We start from the raw sequence: 20,049 nt of genomic DNA, 5'->3' as shown, positions 1-20,049 counted from the left end.
TTCATTAACTTAATCCCCACTGGTATGTTTCCTCAGCATACCTAGTTCTTGTTTTATTCACGTCTTTATCATAGTTGAGCCCTACAGTCCCAACACATAGAATACAGAATCACTTTGTCCAACAAAAGGACCACTCGGGGTGCTCAAACTGACAGACATGTTATAGACGCAAAAAGAAGATCTATTATTATTATTATTATTTCTAGTGTAGATGTGTTTCTTTATTGACCATTTGGCTTTTATATTAAAATCATTTTTTCACTCCATGAATGTAAATCATTGTGTGATCATGCTGTGGACCTGTTGGCAACATAAACTGATTCCCTCACAGGTTAGGTTTATCCTTGGAAGCTACATAGCTTGTGGGTTGATTTCGGTGATGACTGACCCCGGCTCCATTTCTTGGCTGGCGGTTCAGTGGGTGGAGAGTAATGTAGAATTTATCCCCAGATCTCCGGGGCTGGACTTGCCTATCTCTATATATAACGCTGAGCTACTTTCTACTCCTGCCTTGTTTAGTGTCTCTTAGGGACCTCTAAGCCTGCTCTCCCTCTGCGGCCTCCTCGTTTGTGCAGACCCAACTTCTGCACTCACAACAACCGAGAATCATGGCCCAGCAACGGCAGATCAGGTATGTCCATTAGGACAAAACACCAAACCCTCCAGTATGTAGGCTGCTTAGAGAGAAAAATAGGAATAAAGCATGCTTTGATTATTTAACCTCATTCATGTTATATACAACGGCTCTAGTTTGCTATCTGTTTCTCTAGAGTTAACCTGCCCAATCATAGAAGCCTTAGGGTGTGTAATGCCTCCTGCACATGTGTATGTGTTGTTTGATTTACTCTGTCAACAAGTTATTTTTGGATGAGCAGATTCCCAGAGACAGTTGCACTGTACCCAGTTCGGCTGCAATACTAATGCCTCACAGACAGTGTACACACATACTTGAAAAAGCTGAATGAGTTGCTTTCATATGGAGATGATGACCTTAATATTGTGCTTTAGACAAGCAAATCCTTGCATTGCTTTCATCTTGAGGAGGTTTTGTAGAAATGTTTGTGGGCAAAGGAATGCTTTCTTCTGACTTGTCGTTGTTGTTAAACAGCCTCCCAGCCAAACTGATTAATGGGGGGATTGCAGGCATGGTAGGAGTCACCTGTGTGTTCCCAATCGACCTGGCCAAAACCCGCCTGCAGAACCAACGCAGCGGGCAGCAACTCTACAAGAACATGTAAGAGTCACACCTGGCAACAGAAAAGAGCAGCAAAGGCCCGATGGACCCACGTTAAAGTATCAATTTGTCATTATTATTATTATTATTATTATTATTATTATTATTATTGTACCTGTCCAATTTAGGCAAATTGTCGGATGCTTGTGTTGTCCTTTTTTTCTCTGCAAAGGAGGAGTATAAACACTCCTCCTTTGCACACTTCAAGTTTGATTTATTATTGTGCAAGGCAACCAGACCGGACAGGGAGTGTAAAGTGAAAAGAGAAAAGAAAAGAGAAAGTGGGGACAAGAGAGGAGAGAAAAACATGGGGAGGACAAAAACAACAACAGTGATGAGCGCAATCATAACAACAAGGAACATATTGAAAATATCTGCAGAACCAACAACAGTAGCTAGCTATAGATGTGGGAGCAAATAACCAACCAAACAACAAAAAACACAAAAAAGACCACAATATATAGTATATACATCCATCCATCCATCCATCCATCCATCCATCCATCCATTGTCTACCGCTTTATCCTGTATTCAGGGTCGCGGGGGGGCTGGATCCGATCCCAGCTATCATTAGGCTCAGGCAGGGTACACCCTGGACTGGTCGCCAGTCTATCACAGTAGTATATATATATATATACATATACACAATATATAGTATATATATATACTGTGTATAAATATATATATATATATATATATATATATATATATATATATATATATATATACACACACACACACACACACACACACACATACATACATACACATACACAATAATATTAAAAATAGAAATAATAACTATACTAATTACCTTTTTGTTTATACACTCATAATCTACATTATTTGACAACTATCTCTTTTGTCTGACTGGTAAATGGAAGTGCTGTACACTACATGTCAACATTCACCCAATCGCACACACATTCATACACTGTGATGGCCGCCATGAAAGGTGACACCCATCACTAAACACATTCACACAGCCTTTGGGAGCTGTTTGGGGGTTCAGCCCCGTTTGTATTGCATACATTATGTATGTGAGTATTATGTAAGTGTTTTCTGTAAATAAATTGCATAATAATCAATTTCTGTTTTTTTCATCTCCTTCAGGATGGATTGCCTAATAAAAACCGTTAAATCTGAAGGCTACTTTGGCATGTACAGAGGTAAGCCTTTTTTTTGTTTTTGAGATCAGTGATTTTGATTGGCATGTAGACTAAACCAAACCTACCGATTTCATCAGACTCCCAAAGAAGGACCTTTTTCTGAAATTTCCTTTAGTCTGTTTTTGAGGCTCCATGCTGTCATGGCTCAGTGCTTGGATCACATTGGTAAATGGACTATAAAGAGCTTTTCTAGTCTTTTCGACCACTCAAGACACATTCATTCTACATTTACCCATTCACACACACATTCATACACTGATGAGAGGAGCATCAGGATCTAATCTAATGTAGGTCATTCAAGCACATGCCGGCGATGGCACAGTCTTTGGGGGCAATTTGGGGATCAGTATCTTGTCCAAGGACACTTTGGCTGACTGTCGGAGCTGGGAATCAAGCCACCGGTCTTGCTCTATCTCTGAGTCACAGTCACCCTCAACCCAAAACTCACTGCACTGAAGTAATGGACATTTTATGCGTCACATAAAGCATTGCTGCTTCATCTGATTGACAGCCTCTGTGATGTGGAATTGGGTTAAATGCATTTTAATGTTTCATTAGAATTAAGCTTGTCAATGCTTGATATTACAGGCGCTGCAGTAAATCTCACCCTGGTAACCCCTGAAAAGGCCATCAAACTAGCTGCTAATGACTTCTTTCGCCACCAGTTGAGCAAAGACGGGTGAGTAGCACTTATTGAGACCGACTCCTGTATGACAATATCATTCTGGGCTTTTAACTGCAACCACATGCCCGTGTGTCTGCAGTGGCAGGTTGACTGTGGTCAAGGAGATGTTGGCAGGATGCTGTGCAGGAATGTGCCAGGTCATTATCACCACACCCATGGAGATGCTCAAGATCCAATTGCAGGATGCTGGCAGGCTAGGTAATAACAAGGAGATAAGCAGAATAAAGCATCAAATTTATGTTTTGGAATGTTCTCTTTATGGTGAAAATGGTTACAATATGTTTCCTGTATCTGCCAGCGGCCCAGCAGAGGGTGGTGCCTAGCGTAGTAACGACTCTGAAGATGGGGGGAACCAGTGCTGTTTTAAGCCGTTCCTACAACGCCAGCCCTGCGCCTCAAGTCATGCGAGTGTCCGCCACACAGATCACCAGAGAGCTGCTAAGGACCAAAGGAGTGACAGGACTGTATAGGGGACTCGGAGCCACACTGATGAGGTGAGAAGGGATTTCATGCATGGCCTTGCTAAGTGCTACAGTTGGTAACTAGAATAGAAAATAACTTCAGCATCTACATTGGCTATCAGTAATACATGAGACAAATAATATGTGAAAAAATCACTCCTTTGAGTGCCTCTAATGGCATCTGCAAGATTCAACCTTCAAAAAAAATAATAAAATAAAACAATCATAGCCAAGGAATCTCTAATGCAGCTGTCAATCAATGTTTTTTTTAAAAAAATGTTTTAACTCCAATCAAACAACTAGGCAGTGCTGATCAAATATGAATCAATATTCTGTTATTGAATTGTCTCACCTCAAATGTTCTCAGAAAAATACTTATAAATGAGAAAAGGTATCTCCAGTTGCTTGTTTTTGGCTGGCCGGGTGACAAGCTTTCTCATTTTACAGCTAAATGGTACGTTATTATATGTTTTGGAAAACATTTGAGTTGATACAGTTTAACAATCTTGATTCAACTGTAGCTTTAACTGGTTTTCCATCTATTGTCAACAGCCTCTTAACGGTTGAGTAGGTAATTTGGAAAAACCAAAGAAACTTTGAGTTTGAATGCATCGCCGAACCGAAAAATTCCCGCCCCCTTCATTCAAACCTCCGTTCAAAGCCGCTCCTCGAGAACACGCCAACAAGTGCTGGAGATCAACAGAGTGCACGGAATCAGGAAGTAAGCACTGACAGGCAGGCAGGCCGTCCAATTATTTTCTCCAGCCTGACGTTTTTGATTGGACGGGGTTTTACAGTCCTGCCACGGCTACAGATGACATTTTTAAAAATGTTTTATGTCAAAGCATTTCATTTATTAATTGCTATCAGTATGTTACAAGGATTTCAAGTAGTATAACAGAAAGTGTTTCAGAATAGAATCACCTACTCAACCTTTAATGTGGTTAACATGCTCATTTTGTTGCCTTCACAGGGACATCCCTTTCTCCGTCGTGTACTTCCCACTCTTTGCACATCTGCACAAGTTTGGCCAGCGTTCATCTGAAGACCCATCTGTGCCCTTTTATTGGTCCTTCATGTCTGGCTGCCTGGCTGGATCCGTTGCTGCTGTGGCTGTCAGCCCTTGTGACGGTGAGTGACTGAACTGAACATCAGCATTTTTAACTGTTGTTTCACAGATGTTTTATAAATGCTTAACTAATAAGCTTTGTATGTATTGTGCAGTGGTCAAGACAAGGCTACAATCTATCAAAAAAGGAGCTAATGAGGAAACGTACAATGGTGTGGTGGACTGTGTCAGGTATATTTGTCTTACGGTCATCAAACATTGTGTCTTTTGTTTGTCGGGGGTTTGTATGAATAGCAGAGATTACATGCTAACCCTGCACTTTCTCTTCCGTTTCAGAAATATCCTAAGAAAGGAGGGTCCTGGAGCCTTCCTCAAGGGGGCCAGTTGCCGGGCCCTTATTATTGCCCCACTCTTTGGCATTGCACAGGTTGTGTACTTTGCAGGAGTTGGAGAGTTCCTTCTTGGGTACACACCCCACAACATCTACGCTGCATAAATAAGCTGTTTCCTAGTCTCTCTGCCACCTTATTAATTTACAGGGAACTGTGCTCTGGGCATAGCCACGGACCCAGCTCTCTACTAATGTGTACCTTTTTATTGTTGGAGACTTTCAGAGTTAAACGCTAAAGGGACCAGAAAGATGCCATTTTCTTACAAAATGGTTTCAAATTATGCCTTTAGCATGACTCTCTTATTTAAGAGATTCGAACATGCCCATATGGGCTTCAGTGGAGCCTATTGTGAGAACATTTGATGGTCCAAAATTGATCACCATTTCACTCAGACCCTAGGCCTGTGTTACCAAACCTGTGTTTTCTTAGATTTATCTTGTATCCCTAAATATACCCCATAGATCTTCACTGTAACCCTAACCTGTATATCCACTCTCTCTGCCCCATTCTGAAGAGTCCAGTTATAATGGCTGTTACATGTTGTTGCAAACCTTATAGTTTGAGGACATATCGACTAAGCAGTAACAAAAACAGACTATTTAAACACTACTTAAATAGCCTTAATAAAGGATTGTGAAACTGGGCCATTGATGTTGATCCCTGTCTATGTATGCAAAGCAGATATTTCATTTTATAGTATGCCATACAGTGGTGCTGTGGTGTATTTCTTAGTTTCCCCATTCTCTTTATCTACAATGCTTTATAGTTGGTCATTAGAATGTAGCCGGCCATTGGTGCCGTGTAGTATTTATTTTATGGTTGAGGTGTTCGGAGGTTTTTAATGGGTACGGTGGGCAATCACTGCGTGGCACCATACACACCTCTGTTTATCTAACATGCAAGTTTTATGTCCGTGGCTCAACAAGGCCTTCTGCAGTTAACTTTGTAGACCCCTGATTTTGTGGAGAAGTAAAATGTTGTTTGATGGTGGTTAGTCTCTCCAGACCTATTTCCACAGTGCTGTAAGCCCTAAAGAAAGGTTTGGCTCCACACATTATCCTTCCGCCATTAGGGGGAAACTCACTGGCTAGTTTGCGTTTCTTTAAACCAATCATAATGGTCTTGGGCGGTGCTAAGCACAGGATACAGCGACGATGCCCTTGCAAAATAAGGGTGTAATGAGAGGAGAATGCTGACTGAAATAGGCGGCCGATAGCGGGCTTATACCCACAGTCTACCTGAGTGAGTCAGAATAGATGGTGGTGAACTAGTCTTTATCAATGGGCTTTGATGTGCTTTTGGGACCAAGTCTTCTGGAAAAGGTGCAACTTGACCTACACATAGCCACTTTCTCTTAATTGACCATGGTTGTCCATCACTGGTCAGGTTGTCTTTTCAGAGGATGTTACAACATGTTAGGTATTTAGAAGCAGAACAGAGTGCTATTTTGGGCACTTCATGGTCCAAACAGTCTTTTGTAAATATGTATCATGGATTTCTTTCAATTTTCTCAAACTTTGCCAAGTTTAACTCAAATTGAGAGTGTTAAAAGTGTTTCAACCAGTTGAGAAGATTTATTTTTCATAATTTTAGAATTATGCATGTAAATACAGATTTCTAACGCTGAATAAATTATGTATGATTTATGAATGCAGTGTTTACTTTTGTGTTATTTGTGGGGTGTGTGTAGCCCAAAGAATTGCATATTCAGTCGTGCATTCTCAGGTAGGGCTGTTGGAAACAGCAACAGGTTGGCTGTAGACGGTGTAAAACGTTTTCTGATGCAATCTTGAAAGGTGTTATCCTGCTCCTCTACACGTGTACTGGCATGGATATGTTTGTGGCAGTAAAAATGCTAACGCAGCAGCATTGAGGTAACTCTACACTGGGGAGTCCTGGGCCCTCTGTCACATCACAAGCATAACTTAATATTCAGCTGTCCTTCCAGCTCAAGTGCAGAAAGGTGAAACTCTTGCATGAAACTCATGCAACTAAACCTGGAAACCTATTAAATAACAGGGGATTTTAAATCCAATCAACTGAGAAGAAATACTAAATCACTTTATACTGTAATAACTTCATCTGTTTGAATGTGTTTGTAAAATCTTGTTAAATCTTATAAATGTCTACATAGATTATTATGATTATTCACAAGCTGCATTAAAGCCAAATATAACTCATTCTTAGATCTCTAGCACACTATTTCTCATACTTTATATTTATGAGCAGCAAATCATGAAATTCCTCCTAAATGTATACCTACAACTACAGTATACACTACTAGGACATCTACTACAGATTTAACTGATATTTGTGCTCAGGATGCATTTTTTATGTTCAATTACAAAACATTTAAAGTGTTTTGTTTTTGAGTAAAAGTCTCCCTTTAAACCTTTAAACCTTAATGTTGAACATAACTAAAACACCATTTTCACATAATATCCGATAAAAGTATCAGCCTGGTGAGGTGTGGAGGTTTTATTTCAGAATGGCAAAGAACTGAGTGTGTGGACTGAGCCAGTGTGTTACTAATGCTGTGTGTGTGATGATGGAGATATGATTTAGAAATGTCTCTGGTGACAAGAGAAACATTTCAGAATCAAGTTACATGTCAGAATTGGAAAAAATTATGAAAATGCTCCCAAAAGCTTTTTGCCAAAGACCATGATTATTTGTTGCCAAGCAAAGTCCTTCAAATAACCCACTTAACATGCTAATTGAACAGTCACATCCCTTTACTAGTTAATAATCTGGACTTGGGTCAATACCTGTGAAAGAGTTTACCACAGGAAATAACTATTAACCGAAAGGCCATCAGAAAATGTAAACATCTGTGATCAAATATGACACAGCAAACTGTAAAATTTTCAAAGCTTTATTAAACTTAAACAACTATCTTCCTGAGAAGCCTGGAATGGTATTAAAATAAATTAACACACAACTACGAAAGACTCGACTGTGTACACAGTGTCTCATTATGTGCACAGTACATTACATCTCCAGATTTGCTCAAACAAATAGATAAACACAGCAACAACGTTGTGGATTGAGTTGCACTAAACTGTTGTCACGTTACATTGAAATGTAAAAAAAAAAAAAAAGACCAAGAGATTTTGAAATAGTTGGCAGAAGACATTGTTGCTTTCAGCATTTCAGCTCTCTTGGCAGAGAAGACAGTCGAGAGCAACACTTTGAAACACACCAAAAAAATAATGGCAAGTCGAATGTGTGTGACAACTAACTGCAGTCCAACTCTACAGACATATGTACAATTTCACTATGATCATCTGCTACGTTCCCACAGCCTGTTGTTCAAAAATAGCTCGTTATCAAAGAAAGGCACATTAAGAAGCTCTTTTAGTTGTATGGATTCGCTTTGACTATTGCAAACACTGTAATGACTACATTAACATTGTACAACTACTGCAAGCCTCTGTCTACACACAGCATGTTAAATAGTACTATCACATCAACCACAAATAATGTACACCTACAAGAAAACGCACACATATTTACATACTGGAGTCCTATAGAATTAACAGTGGCCTGAGTGATCCTGGATAAATGGAAGCGATTCCAGGTTGAGCATGTCTGCCCACCCCTCTCATCTGCTGAGGTTGATGAGATCAGAGGAATACAGGGGTTACTTCCTGGCTTTTGTTTTGTTGTGGGCAGTTGACTTTAAGGCACAAAGGGGGAATGTATGGAGTATGGAGTTGGGAAGGGATCGTCCTGGCTTAAAAGACCCAAATTCACAGCCCCAGTGCCTATTCTCAGTTGACTGTCTGTCATATACTGTATTTAGCCTGTAAACATCCACGTGTCCACATGATCCTCTTGAAATACAATCAACAGAGACTCAAACATGCTCTTATGTAAGAGATATATATACACAAGGACCTTTTCCTTTGGGACAAAGAGGGAATTTGGTTTTAGTTCACCTGGTGTGTGCTTCAGATTTTTAAATTTTCTTTCCCGCTCCAGGCAGCTTTTAAAACACATTTCTGTTTCACACAAGACTCTTGAAACTGGCTTGAGTTGTGGGATCCACCACATATCACCATTGTTTGAAAAATATAAAGTATGTAAATAAATCAAATATGAAGTGGCAGCCAGCAGCTTGTTAGCATAGCATAGTGCTTAGTTAACCAGCTGCAGCATCATATTTACCATATTGACATGACGGTCTCCTAATTTAACTCTCGATAAGAAAGTGAGTAAGCGCATCCTCCAAAATGGTGAACTATTCCTTTAAGATAATATTGATTGAACAGTTTACACTGATACTGTACGTGTGTGATAAGAGCGCTGGGCCTGCATGATGGATGCATTCCCAAAACATTCACTGGCCATTCCCTCGTTTGACCCCCCACTCAGACTCCACCAATCAGGATTCCCTATGCGATTCCAGAAAACCTATTTTAAGGCCGTGGTCTCATGTAACACAACATTGCTGTCTGTGCGTGTTCATGTGTGTATTCTTTTGTGCTCACAGATAAGCAAACTCAGCTACTTTCACCTCTCGGGTTTGCTCTCTCTGGGCTAAAGTTTCCCACAGCCGAGGGGTCAGTGTCAAGGCTGTGTGAAATAGCCTTGACACTACTGCGACAGTATGTGGTTTAACATTTATAATGGTGACCAAATGGACATGGGGTAAAAACAGTTTGACAGATTGTCAGGGCAACACCAGAAATCACACTGTTCCTACTGGATATACGGTATGTGGTCTTAGTCCTATATCAGAATGTTTGGAAAGAAAATGCTTCTTTGCTTGTGACTGCAAATAAATAAATACAAATTCAGATACAATTGTGGAAAATTAAGCAGGCTGATTTTAGCACCACAGTGGAAAGGATATTTTTGAACATGACCTATTTCCTGGGTCCCTGGATGGATTATGGACAAAGGTTACGTTTGATCTCAAGGCCGTACAGTCTTTTGGGGCTGGATGGGGATGAGTGGAAGGCAAGGGGCCAGCTTAGATGACCTCCCTGCTGTTGCGAATGGCACAACAGAGCACCATACTGAAGATCATCCCAATGATCTGTTGAGAGGAAAACAGACTTTTAATAAAATCCCTCTCAATCATAATGTGGACCCGTGGAAGTCTTCTCAGATCCTGACTCACCATGACTCCAGCGATGCCAATGCCCACGTATCCAATAATGTAGAGTTTACTATTGAAGAACTCCTTGATGCCGGTCTCACAGTCCTGCAGACCACAGATAAGATGTGTCAAGGTCTAGTCAATCATGATTTGGTAATTAATTTCCTCCTTAAGTCTGTTGGTGACAGAGCTTACCTAATTCCCTTAATAAATAACTTCAGAGAGACAGATTACACTTTTAAAATTGATGCTATGGTGTATCCAGGTCTTAATGAGGAAATACATTCCCTCTATTGTCGTTCATCATCATTAATATCCTATTTGTTATTTTACATTTATTTTGTAATATGCTGGTGTGATTTAGTCTCCTGGACATGAATTTCTTACATAAGGTATCATGAAATTCCCCTCAGGTTGACACCTCTTTCCAGCCACACGGTCAGGAAGACCCAGTATGGATCTAAACCAGTCTGTCTTCATTCATTGTACTTTTAAACATTGATATGCCTGGAACTAATCAAAGCATTGGGACTACACCCGTGGGTCGGTACAAGTGCCTGAATTACACCTCATGAGGCTTCCCTTTGTTCTATATTTACCTTAGTATCTGTTGGGGGTTCAGGGCAGGGGCTTTCTGCGGTTCCACAACAGTTCAGCTGAAAGTGGGAGAGCATAATATGATTGTATGTATAAAGAAATAGCTTTTAACATATATTTGTTCTGCATTAAGAACATAATGGGAATATTTCATGTTTTACTTACTACTTTCTGGTAGGACATGATCAATGTGCCGTTGTTGTTTTCATTGTACGTTGTTGTGTAGAAGGTCTGAACATCTTTGATAATCTGCATGAGAGGGGACAGTGAATGAAGCGGTTCCACTGGAATTCATTAAACTCAATACACTGCTCAAGCTGTAAAATATTACATATACCTTGTCTTTGTTTAAGAATCCAAATACCCCTGCTGCCACCTCCGCACCAAATATGATCAACAGGCAGGCAAAGAACTGAAAAAATCCATAGCAACAATAAGCTGAGACAATACATATATCTGCTTCAAGTCATCCAACAAAGACAAAACATGTCAGCTCAGTTTTGGCTCTTGTAGTTTGTATGCATTTGTACTCACTGAACCCAGAAGGCATTGAGATTCTCGAACAGCTCCACAGCAGCCAAAGAAACCAACCAACATCACCAGACTGCCAGCACCTATCAGGATATAGACACCTGGGGAAACAGTGGAAAAAACCCTGATGCAACGGTATGCAAAACACAGGTGAACAAGACTGTTAGTCATGACAAACCTTCAGAATAACCTTCCTTTCTATTTGTTACACTCTATTCACCAACATCATTAAGATAAACTAGACAAAAACACGTAGAAAAGTAGTTTGATACCTTGCTAAATGGCTTTTGTCAGCTAGTACACCTGGCAATTTTAATTTACAGAAGCACCAGCAGGGGGCAGCATAGAGCTAGACACGTAAATTCAAACAGTCAGAAAGCAGCAGAGGAGCTCAGACAGTGGTATTCACATTTCAGACGGTACTGTCTGTGGTCAGTGCTTAAGATTCTTTTTTAGGAGTGGACCCACGTATTGTGCCTTTTAATTGTGCGCTCATATGAGATGTGAATAGCATTGTTTCCAAGAGCCTTATTTAGAGGGAGCTGTAAGTGAGACGCCCTTAGATGCCCTCATCTCCCATTAACCCTCTTATTGTGAGAGACACATCATGGGTAGGTCTGCAGGGATGAATTCAACAACAGATTGCTTCCACCAATCGTACGGGTGGGGTCTGTTGCCAGGCGACAGCTCTGCAGACGGTGGGGTGAGAGAGGACGTGTCAGCCCCCAGGTGAAGCGGGCTCAGGTGGGAACAGGAGAGGAAGACAGTATATGGCATCCCGATGTGTCAACAAGTGAGTTGGGTGCGTCATTTCTTTTGAGATTAATTACTTCAAGGTGCATCCAGTGATTCTAATCAAGACACGTTCTTTGTGAAATTCATGGATTATCTCCCCACGGTCTGCTAGCTGTCCCCTCCTGTGTGTGTGTGCTGAAAAAAGAGTCCAGTGTTCATTCACAGCTCTGACTGTAAGTGAGAAACAAACCACACAATGCTATACCAACCAAACAGCAACAGGGCTCCTTCGTGCTCATGCACAGGAAAGGTTCCATGGATTCATAAAAAAGAAAAAGGCAGCAAGAGCGACGGAAAATCTGGAGGGGGGTATCTGTTTGGGTGTTGAGCTCAAATAAACAATGGGCCTCGTTCACCAAGCGTTCTTAGGGAGAAGTGAGTTCTTAAACCCCACTTATAGGTTTCATGAAGATTCTGGCATTCACCAATGTTTTCTTATTATTCCTATGCACACATGTGTGCAAAATAATTGCTTATTGCATTTTCTTCAATTCTACAGTTGTATAATACTGTAGAATTTAAATTACAATCATTTATCTTACAAAGCATTATGGCCTTCTAAACTACACTAACACATTCATTCCTGTATATTAATAAACAGTTTGGTGGGTTTGTGCCTGGAACAAAGAGCTGCCTGGCTCATATATGCATCTTTGAGTCATTCATTATAAGTCCAGCAACACTGGGCTCTACTCCCCTAATGACTAAATGTATAAAGAGATGGAGGATCTGCCCTTGGACACAGCAGGTGGCGCTCTGCTTTACAATCCACTAAATACAACCGCTGAAAAAATGTTTATTCTTGCAAAGTCATCACAGCCTATTGACGACCTCAGCCAAATGCAACACACATTCACAAACTGCAAGAGACATTGTTTCTCTACTCTGGTTTTCCCTTTAGCTCTTAGTCTGAAGTTGTCTTATCATTTCAAAGTTCGGAGTGGGCTTGACTCCATGGGAACGGGGCAACGCTACGGTGGAGCGCTCTCACTGTCAAAGCCATGTGCAGCACAATAGAGCCTGACTTCAAGAAGCGAGCCCTCCTCAGTCAAGCCACATGGACATCTGATTTTAGGCTTTTGAAATAAAATAACAACCGTATCTGTCCTAAACTATCTTCAGACAGGAAGATACTGTGGAGGGGAATGGTTTAGTCTGGAGACGGTTAAAGACCCTAAACAGGATGTGGAAGGGTCCTACGTGGGGGAGCTGAACACCTCTCTCTCTTCCTCTTTCCTTTCTCATTAAATTTGACGTCTCATCTTGTTTTTCTTTCAAACTTTGTCATGGATCCCTCTCTTCTATATGTCTTTTTGACCATCCCACCACTCTCCTCCTCCTCCTTTTCCACTTTCCGTGTGGGCTGGGTGACTGATTGAAAGGTGGTTAGCAGCCCTGTGGTTTCCCTCATGCATTTGCACTCATATGTACAGCTGTCGTTTCCTGTTATTCACACTCATATGCAGTGTGGAAGACGCAGGCACACACGCCTAATAATAAAAAAATAGCATGAGAGCATGTTGCATTCAGACATTTAACTGCACATGGAAAACACCTTCACATTCACACACAACTGTCAGGAGCACACAGTACTTTTTCCTTAAACCCAATTTCTGTAAGTATGTGGGCTTTTATACGTGCTTGTGGAGTGTGTATTTGTGTGTATGTGAAGGTAGGGGTAGGATTTTCCACTTTGACACAATGTGAGACATTTATTCACATATTAAAGGGAATTGCACTGAAAGGTGAATAAACCATTTAAAGTGTCCTCTACAGACTGAGATGAGAGGAATATGACATTGCAACGTCTATGCTACTATGTATGTAATGTGTGTCTAATGTATTTAAAGATGATATCATATTACATATTTGCCATGTTTTGCTTTGAAAAGAGACAATGATGTCATTATACAAAATGTTTTTCTATTCCTAATATCAATCACCATGAAAGTCTAACTGCTGAACCAACTGAACTTTCAGAGTGTTTTCTGAGCAACATAAAAAAAGACACAGAGAACGGTAAAGTAAATGTTTAACTTGCAACAACAACAGTACCTCAACCTGCTGTGAATTTTCAACGCATGTATTGATTCAACGGCCTAGTGTTGGATATTATACCTACAGCATGTTTTTACACTGTGCATTGACTGTGGAGAGTACCTGACGTGTGCTGTCATACTCACCAATGAAGAAAGTGTCCGGAGCCTTATCACCATTGAGGAGGGAGACGGTTTCTGGGTCAAAACGCAGCCACAGTCCCACTGCCAGAACAAAGGATCCCATCAACTGCAGGGGGAGAAGAGAGAACGTCTTATTACACGTAGACAATACACAGCCATGCACTGTCAACACTCATGTCGTTGTAAACCATGAATGTAATAATCATGAACATGCCACATGGTTGCAGACAAGCTTTTTTTTTTATAGTCAGTAACTATAAAGTAGAAAATCAATTTTCTGTTACTTCATAATGAATCACGTGTCTTATCATGTACATCCTGGCTTTAGATCTGACGTCATTGCTGTAAATTGGTTTCAGCTTTGATCACAAACACAACTTTTCATCCAAAGCAAACAGTGGAAGTACATGATTTTCAGGCCTTCAGATCTTTTTTCCTTTTTCTCTCCCCAAGTGTGCTTTTCCACATAAATGAACCAAACGCTGCTGTGGAGTTTCCACTCCGGCCCGCCAGCCTTTGCACTTAGCAACAAAAGTCTAAACTTCAATATTTGTGTCAAAGCACGCAGCTCTGAATAAGTATCATGGAAGGATCATCCATGTTGTAGACAGCAGTCAAATGTGACTTCTGTGACTTAGAAACACCCGGTAGTGATTTCTGCCGTCCTAGCAGGGAGGAAATGACCTGCTTGGCTGCGGGCGGCAGTGTGGCACCTTGAGCTTAAACAGGCTCTCCTGATTGTTTGGAAATGTGGCTACATGTTGCTCATTTTTTCCTTCATCTCAACCACCACCATCATACATTGAACAAAATACTACTCCCTGCAGTGATCTTGATTTAGTCCAAACTCACTGCAGCATAAAACAACAACAACAAAAAAAGAACTTTGCTGCTTTGTTTCTGAGATGCTCTCAAAAGCAGAAACTGTGGTGACGGATCAATACTGAGAGGTTTTATTGATCAGTGAGCACATGCCCCCTGAGGTTTTATGGACTCTAAAAACCTTCTGAGCTGAGCTTGAAAACAGCAGAGTGTCTCTGGTTCAGTGTGCAGAGAAATCAAATGGAGAGTATTTAGGAGTGCTTGTCACATGGTCTAGTGTCCTAGATCTCAGAGTTTAGGTAGTGTGACTGTTTGTGTCTGTGTCCTCTGGCTCAGTGGATTTATTTAGAGAAACCAACCTCACTGCCCGGTTCAAATTGCTACACGTCTGTCTCTAAACAAATAAATACAATTTCTCGTTTCACTTTTTCCCTTCTTTATCTTGTCGTCCTCACCATTCAATAGCTCAGTTGTAAAGCACTTGGAAAAAGACAGGCATTGGAAAGCAGGCTTCCTCACACAGACTGAGGATGGATTTAGTGGCATGCACGGTGATGTGTGGGACAGCTGAGCTCTTGGGGTTTCAGGATTAGCAGGTCCAAAGTGATAAAGCACATTGAAGTGAAGGCTGCAGATAGTAAGACTAACTGAACCAGGCTGGATTAGTGAATCTATTTAATCCAGGTATTTGTCAGAGCCCCTGATGGTACGATGGTGGTCCTGGAGATGCACTGAATCGTGTGGATCTGCACAACAGCGCTAAGAGCTACTGTCAAGCTAGATCGTGTTAGTGGTGGAGGAGCAGGTGGCTGATTCCCAGTTAAAAAGAGCTCAGAGCCCAGCCAAACCTCATTACTGTTATGGCTACATTTAAAAGCCTCTTCCAAACCAGATGCGTCGATGGAAGGATACCACACTGAAAGGTCTCACGTTTGAACGGGGTGGCTCCGTCCAGCTGCAGGCAGTTGCTGACATGCTAAGTACATTCTCAACCCTGGCACTCAGTCATCCCAAAGGTCCCATTAACCCCCTCAGTGCTTACATACCCCCTGATTTACCCCCCCATCACTTTGTCTGCCATCATTACCCCGTCTGACACCAGACACACCACTCCCTTCTCTCTGCCTCTCCAATCACCCCGCCCCCTGACTTATCTCCACGTACCCCCTCCCTCCTCTACCCCACCTCATCTCGGCCCCTCCCAACCTCACCCAAAGGACAAAGACCCACTGTCTCCCTGTGACTATACGTTTTGGTGCACAATAGCAGGGAAATACACAGACACAATGAAAGAGAGAATGAAAGAGGGGAAGATGGAAAGGAAGAGAGAGAAAAAGTCATTAGAAGACTCGTCATGTTTTCCCCCTTGCCTGTGGACACAGAAGAAAGAAGTATCAGAGAGAGTATGGCCGATGTGTCCCTCACACAGATGGAAGTGAGAATAGTAGAGTTAATCTAAGTCTTTTTTTGTCCTAACACCTCTGAGGATAGTTTGTTTGCCTGGATATTTCTAGACAAGGATGGAAACCTCACTGTTGGAGCTTTATTGAGGTTCTTTTACAGTAAAAGAGGCCTATTTTGTTTTTATCAGTGCAGTTAAATAGTGTTTGTGAGGGGAATTTCCATGAAAACAGGGGCTGAGCTGACACAGGGCTGTGGTCTTGGTCAGAGACAGTCTGTGACATTATCCACTTTCTAGGTTAGACCTTATTTTCAGAAAAAAAAGATTGAAGCAAAAGTAGTATAAGAAAGCACAACATGTGTGAAGTACTTATTTACCCACAAGGAGCTACCAGCTACCCAGCAGCAATTTGGGAGTGATTTAAGCTTGTCATAAACAGTCTTCTGTCTGGCTTTGAGAAGACATATGCAAGCACACATTCAAAATGATGGGCAGAGGAATAGTGTCAATCGGAGAGAGATCATTATGGGTGGAGTAAATCCCATTGTACTCTCCCACAGGGCGAGGAGGGGGAGTGTGGGGGCTCACACAAACCTCCACAACACAGAACACAAGTGTTTGTAGGGCCGATATTCATCTTAAAGTCGGAGCATTCACCAGTCACCTTCAAAAGACACCTATTCTAAATAAACCCCCACAATGTGAAATGATTTCCTATAATCTCAGAATCAATCTGATGATCGTTTTGTTAAACAATCTGATTTTACATTATTGCTTTAAAATATCTTCATTTTGCTTATTAGATATAGACAATGAAAACAGGAGTACGTCTCAGCTGTTAACTGTAACAATAACACCACTTTTTAACACATTCAACCAACTGAATCTAATGGTGACATCAACTTCACACAGCAGACACAGCATTGGTGGTAAAATACTACCAATGCCCCATATTTAGTTTGAGTAATACCTCTGAGTTTTATTGACACATAACTGTGGAAACTGTCCTCTCCCAATATGGTGTCGGTAATTTACTGCCCTTTAATAAATAATCCATGACGTAAATACAAGCATTCAGTAATCAGCGACCCTGCACCAAACTGGATGGCAGACGCTTTAAACAGTCCCTAAGCATTAACTGACACTGTTTGGCAGTCTTAGTCTTCTTATATATTCCATAGGCCCACATAAGATAATAACGTGACATAAGCACCTCACAATATCTCTGCATAATTTTAGTTTTGAACCAATTTGATCTAAATGCCAAAAAATGGCATTATCAGCATAAAAAGGCTTCAAAAACATACTCATAAGTGACTTATAACTGATATGTAAAAGTCCATGTGAATGTGTCTAATGAGAATAATAAAAAAAAAAAACAATGTAAATAATGTTATGGCAAAAAGCATGTTTAATGTAATATCAATTAATTATGTTTTACATAATGCAGATTTAGTCAGAAACCATGGCAACTATTTGATAAACACAGGATGACGAAGGCTGCACACTTTGACTGCATTATGTTCATAACAAAGACGAGCTGAAACGTTTGATCTTCACAGAACTTAAGTTTTTGATGTTTAATTATTATAATGTTCTTTGACCAAGAGACACGATTGAATAATCTGACGAGACATTGTTTTCTGTTAGACCTGTTAAAGTAACTGTTTTTCATCCACTATCACACATATATGAAGTAATGCTTGCCCACTTCTGTTTACCACAGGCTTAGTGTCTGACTAAATAGGGCAGTCAGTGAACTGTCGTACACAGACACAGGCCAGACAAGCCAGCCAGGTACTTGTGTCCTTGTATTTGCAGCGATCAGAGAGCTTGTCCTGATCCATTAATGACCGTTTAGAACCGGAGCCCTGCAGCAAGCCCACTACATCACACTGTGACATGGAGTCAGGGAGGCTTATAAACACAGAGACACTTCTCACGGATCGATTGATGACCATGTTTGGGTGAATTCAATGAGGATGGTTGTATGAAACTCCTCACTTTCATGTAACATGTGTGTGTGTGTGTGTGTGTGTGTGTGTGTGTCCCAACTGTTGACAACATGTCCAATAGTAGAGACAGCGGCCTGTCTCTGCTCTACAGTCCACTCAGGGCTCATGGGACTCAGAAACATATCTGCCCCTCCTCCACACACACACACACTCTTCTCATCATCTCACGCCACCATCAACAGAGGGGGCCACAGTGGGGGGTTGGATTGGGATGCAGTGATTCTGAACGGAGGTCGCTGCTCGTTCGTAGCTCAAAGAGTGGAGGGAATGTGCAGAACTTGTACGCAGCGAGCACCAAAGAGTGTGGCATTTCTGTAATCCTGCGTCAAACCAACACAGACGTCCACAGAATATCCTGCTACGCTCACACTGATCTGATTTTCTATCTTTATCTGGGTCAGCTGTCCCTCGTTTGCTGAGGGAGCGTGCACACAAGCACATTAATATCCCTCTCAATCTCCCAATGACCCTTTTCTCTCCATCGCATTCGCCTTCTTCCCTTCTCTTTATTTTTGTTTACGTCTCAGTCAGTCATCCTCTTTCTCCACATGTCTGTCATCCCATCTTCACCTCTGTCTCTGCAGGTGTCCACTCTCAGTCGGATCTAATGAGAAATACTGGCAAATGTGGGGATAGTGGGATGAGGAGATAGATCAACTTAATGGAGGGGGGGGATCAGTGGGGTCGCCGTGTTAAGGGCTCCGGCAGGCAGGAGCAGCAGACTGAAGTCATGCTATTGTCCCGCTGTCACAATGGATCCATTCACGCTGCACTCGGCGCCTGATCCACTCCACAGATGCTTGTTGGAAAAGCTCTCACCTCACACACACACACACACACACACACACACACACACACACACACACACACACACACACACTAAAAGCACCGCCTCTGAGGAGTGAGAAGAGTGGAACAACAATATACCAACCAAGATTAACCACCACATGCTTGTATACTTACTTATTTATAGTAGGCACGATTAATTAATTAATGAGTTTATGAAGGGACATGTGCAAAGCATGTGTTCAGGACACACACACACACACACACACACACACACACACACACCCTTCACATCCACCTGGCAGTTTGTCTTGAGTAAAGTGACTCTTTTGTGCCTCCCTTGGAGTGCCCAAGTGAGCGGAGGAAGCAGTTGGGGGATCTCGCTGGTCGTTCTGCTCTTTATCAATCTGTTAACGGAGCTGTGTGGCGCGTTTGTTTTCCATGCCGTCTCTCAATCTCTCTCCCGCTCTGTCTTTTCATTCAGTCTTCCTTTCAAAAACACACTTCCCCGGGAAAAGGGAGGGCGGGTTTTTCCTCTGTGGAAAATCTGATTTGAGCCCCGGTTAGCCAAAAGTAAAACTCTCCGGCTGTCACCCTTTCCGCGCCACGCAGGGCAAACCCGCAACAAACGGACGGCAACACGACAAACGCACACGAGAGGATGGATGTGTAAAGACGAGCCATTCTCTGCGTGGCTGCTAAAACAACACGTGTGTGTGTGTGTGTGTGTGTGTGTGTGTGTGTGTGTGTGTGTGTGTGTGTGTGGCAGTCAGCTGTGCAGCGACGAGTCCGCACCGCTGCACT

At 41.7% G+C, this 20,049-nt stretch overlaps 2 protein-coding genes across 3 annotated transcripts in view; one reads left to right on the top strand and one right to left on the bottom strand.

The window, feature by feature from the left end:
* Nucleotides 1–20,049, bottom strand: part of LOC311017568 (CD9 antigen-like) — a 130,210-nt gene that overhangs the window by 109,934 nt on the left and 227 nt on the right. Inside the window, exons 2-8 of one of the 2 annotated variants that reach the window (XR_014597640.1) lie at nucleotides 14,224–14,326; nucleotides 11,249–11,346; nucleotides 11,052–11,126; nucleotides 10,880–10,963; nucleotides 10,717–10,773; nucleotides 10,139–10,222; nucleotides 9,384–10,054 (exon numbers count right to left, since the gene is read on the bottom strand). Coding sequence is in view for 1 of the 2 variants with exons in the window: in XM_084015999.1 (XP_083872125.1) it covers nucleotides 9,989–10,054; nucleotides 10,139–10,222; nucleotides 10,717–10,773; nucleotides 10,880–10,963; nucleotides 11,052–11,126; nucleotides 11,249–11,346; nucleotides 14,224–14,326 (567 nt within the window). In the remaining variant the exon portion in view is untranslated. Of the gene's footprint in view, nucleotides 1–7,869; nucleotides 10,055–10,138; nucleotides 10,223–10,716; nucleotides 10,774–10,879; nucleotides 10,964–11,051; nucleotides 11,127–11,248; nucleotides 11,347–14,223; nucleotides 14,327–20,049 lie in introns of those variants that run through there. The other variant, XM_084015999.1, reaches the window with a different exon arrangement.
* LOC311017018 (mitochondrial glutamate carrier 1-like) lies at nucleotides 478–6,341 on the top strand. Its single transcript, XM_084015114.1, has 9 exons — nucleotides 478–631; nucleotides 1,109–1,234; nucleotides 2,348–2,403; nucleotides 2,992–3,082; nucleotides 3,168–3,286; nucleotides 3,387–3,582; nucleotides 4,523–4,680; nucleotides 4,774–4,849; nucleotides 4,955–6,341. The coding sequence occupies exons 1-9, from the start codon at nucleotides 609–611 to the stop codon at nucleotides 5,112–5,114; spliced, it is 1,005 nt and encodes a 334-aa protein (XP_083871240.1). The 5' UTR covers nucleotides 478–608; the 3' UTR covers nucleotides 5,115–6,341.

The sequence above is a fragment of the Eutrigla gurnardus genome (genome assembly GCF_963514095.1).
Source record: "Eutrigla gurnardus genome assembly, chromosome: 8".
Lineage (NCBI taxonomy): Eukaryota > Metazoa > Chordata > Actinopteri > Perciformes > Triglidae > Eutrigla > Eutrigla gurnardus.
The sequence above is the reverse complement of the archived record's forward strand: the minus strand, read 5'-3'. Positions and strand labels throughout refer to the sequence as shown.

What these genes read in the sequence shown, in the direction of transcription:
- LOC311017018 (XM_084015114.1), top strand. Translation starts at nt 609, where the DNA reads ATGGCCCAGCAACGGCAGATCAG. An exon ending in GCAGGATGCTGGCAGGCTAG is followed by an intron (nt 3,287 to 3,386) that starts GTAATAACAAGG and finishes TGTATCTGCCAG; the next exon opens with CGGCCCAGCAGAGGGTGGTG. An exon ending in GGTGTGGTGGACTGTGTCAG is followed by an intron (nt 4,850 to 4,954) that starts GTATATTTGTCT and finishes CTTCCGTTTCAG; the next exon opens with AAATATCCTAAGAAAGGAGG.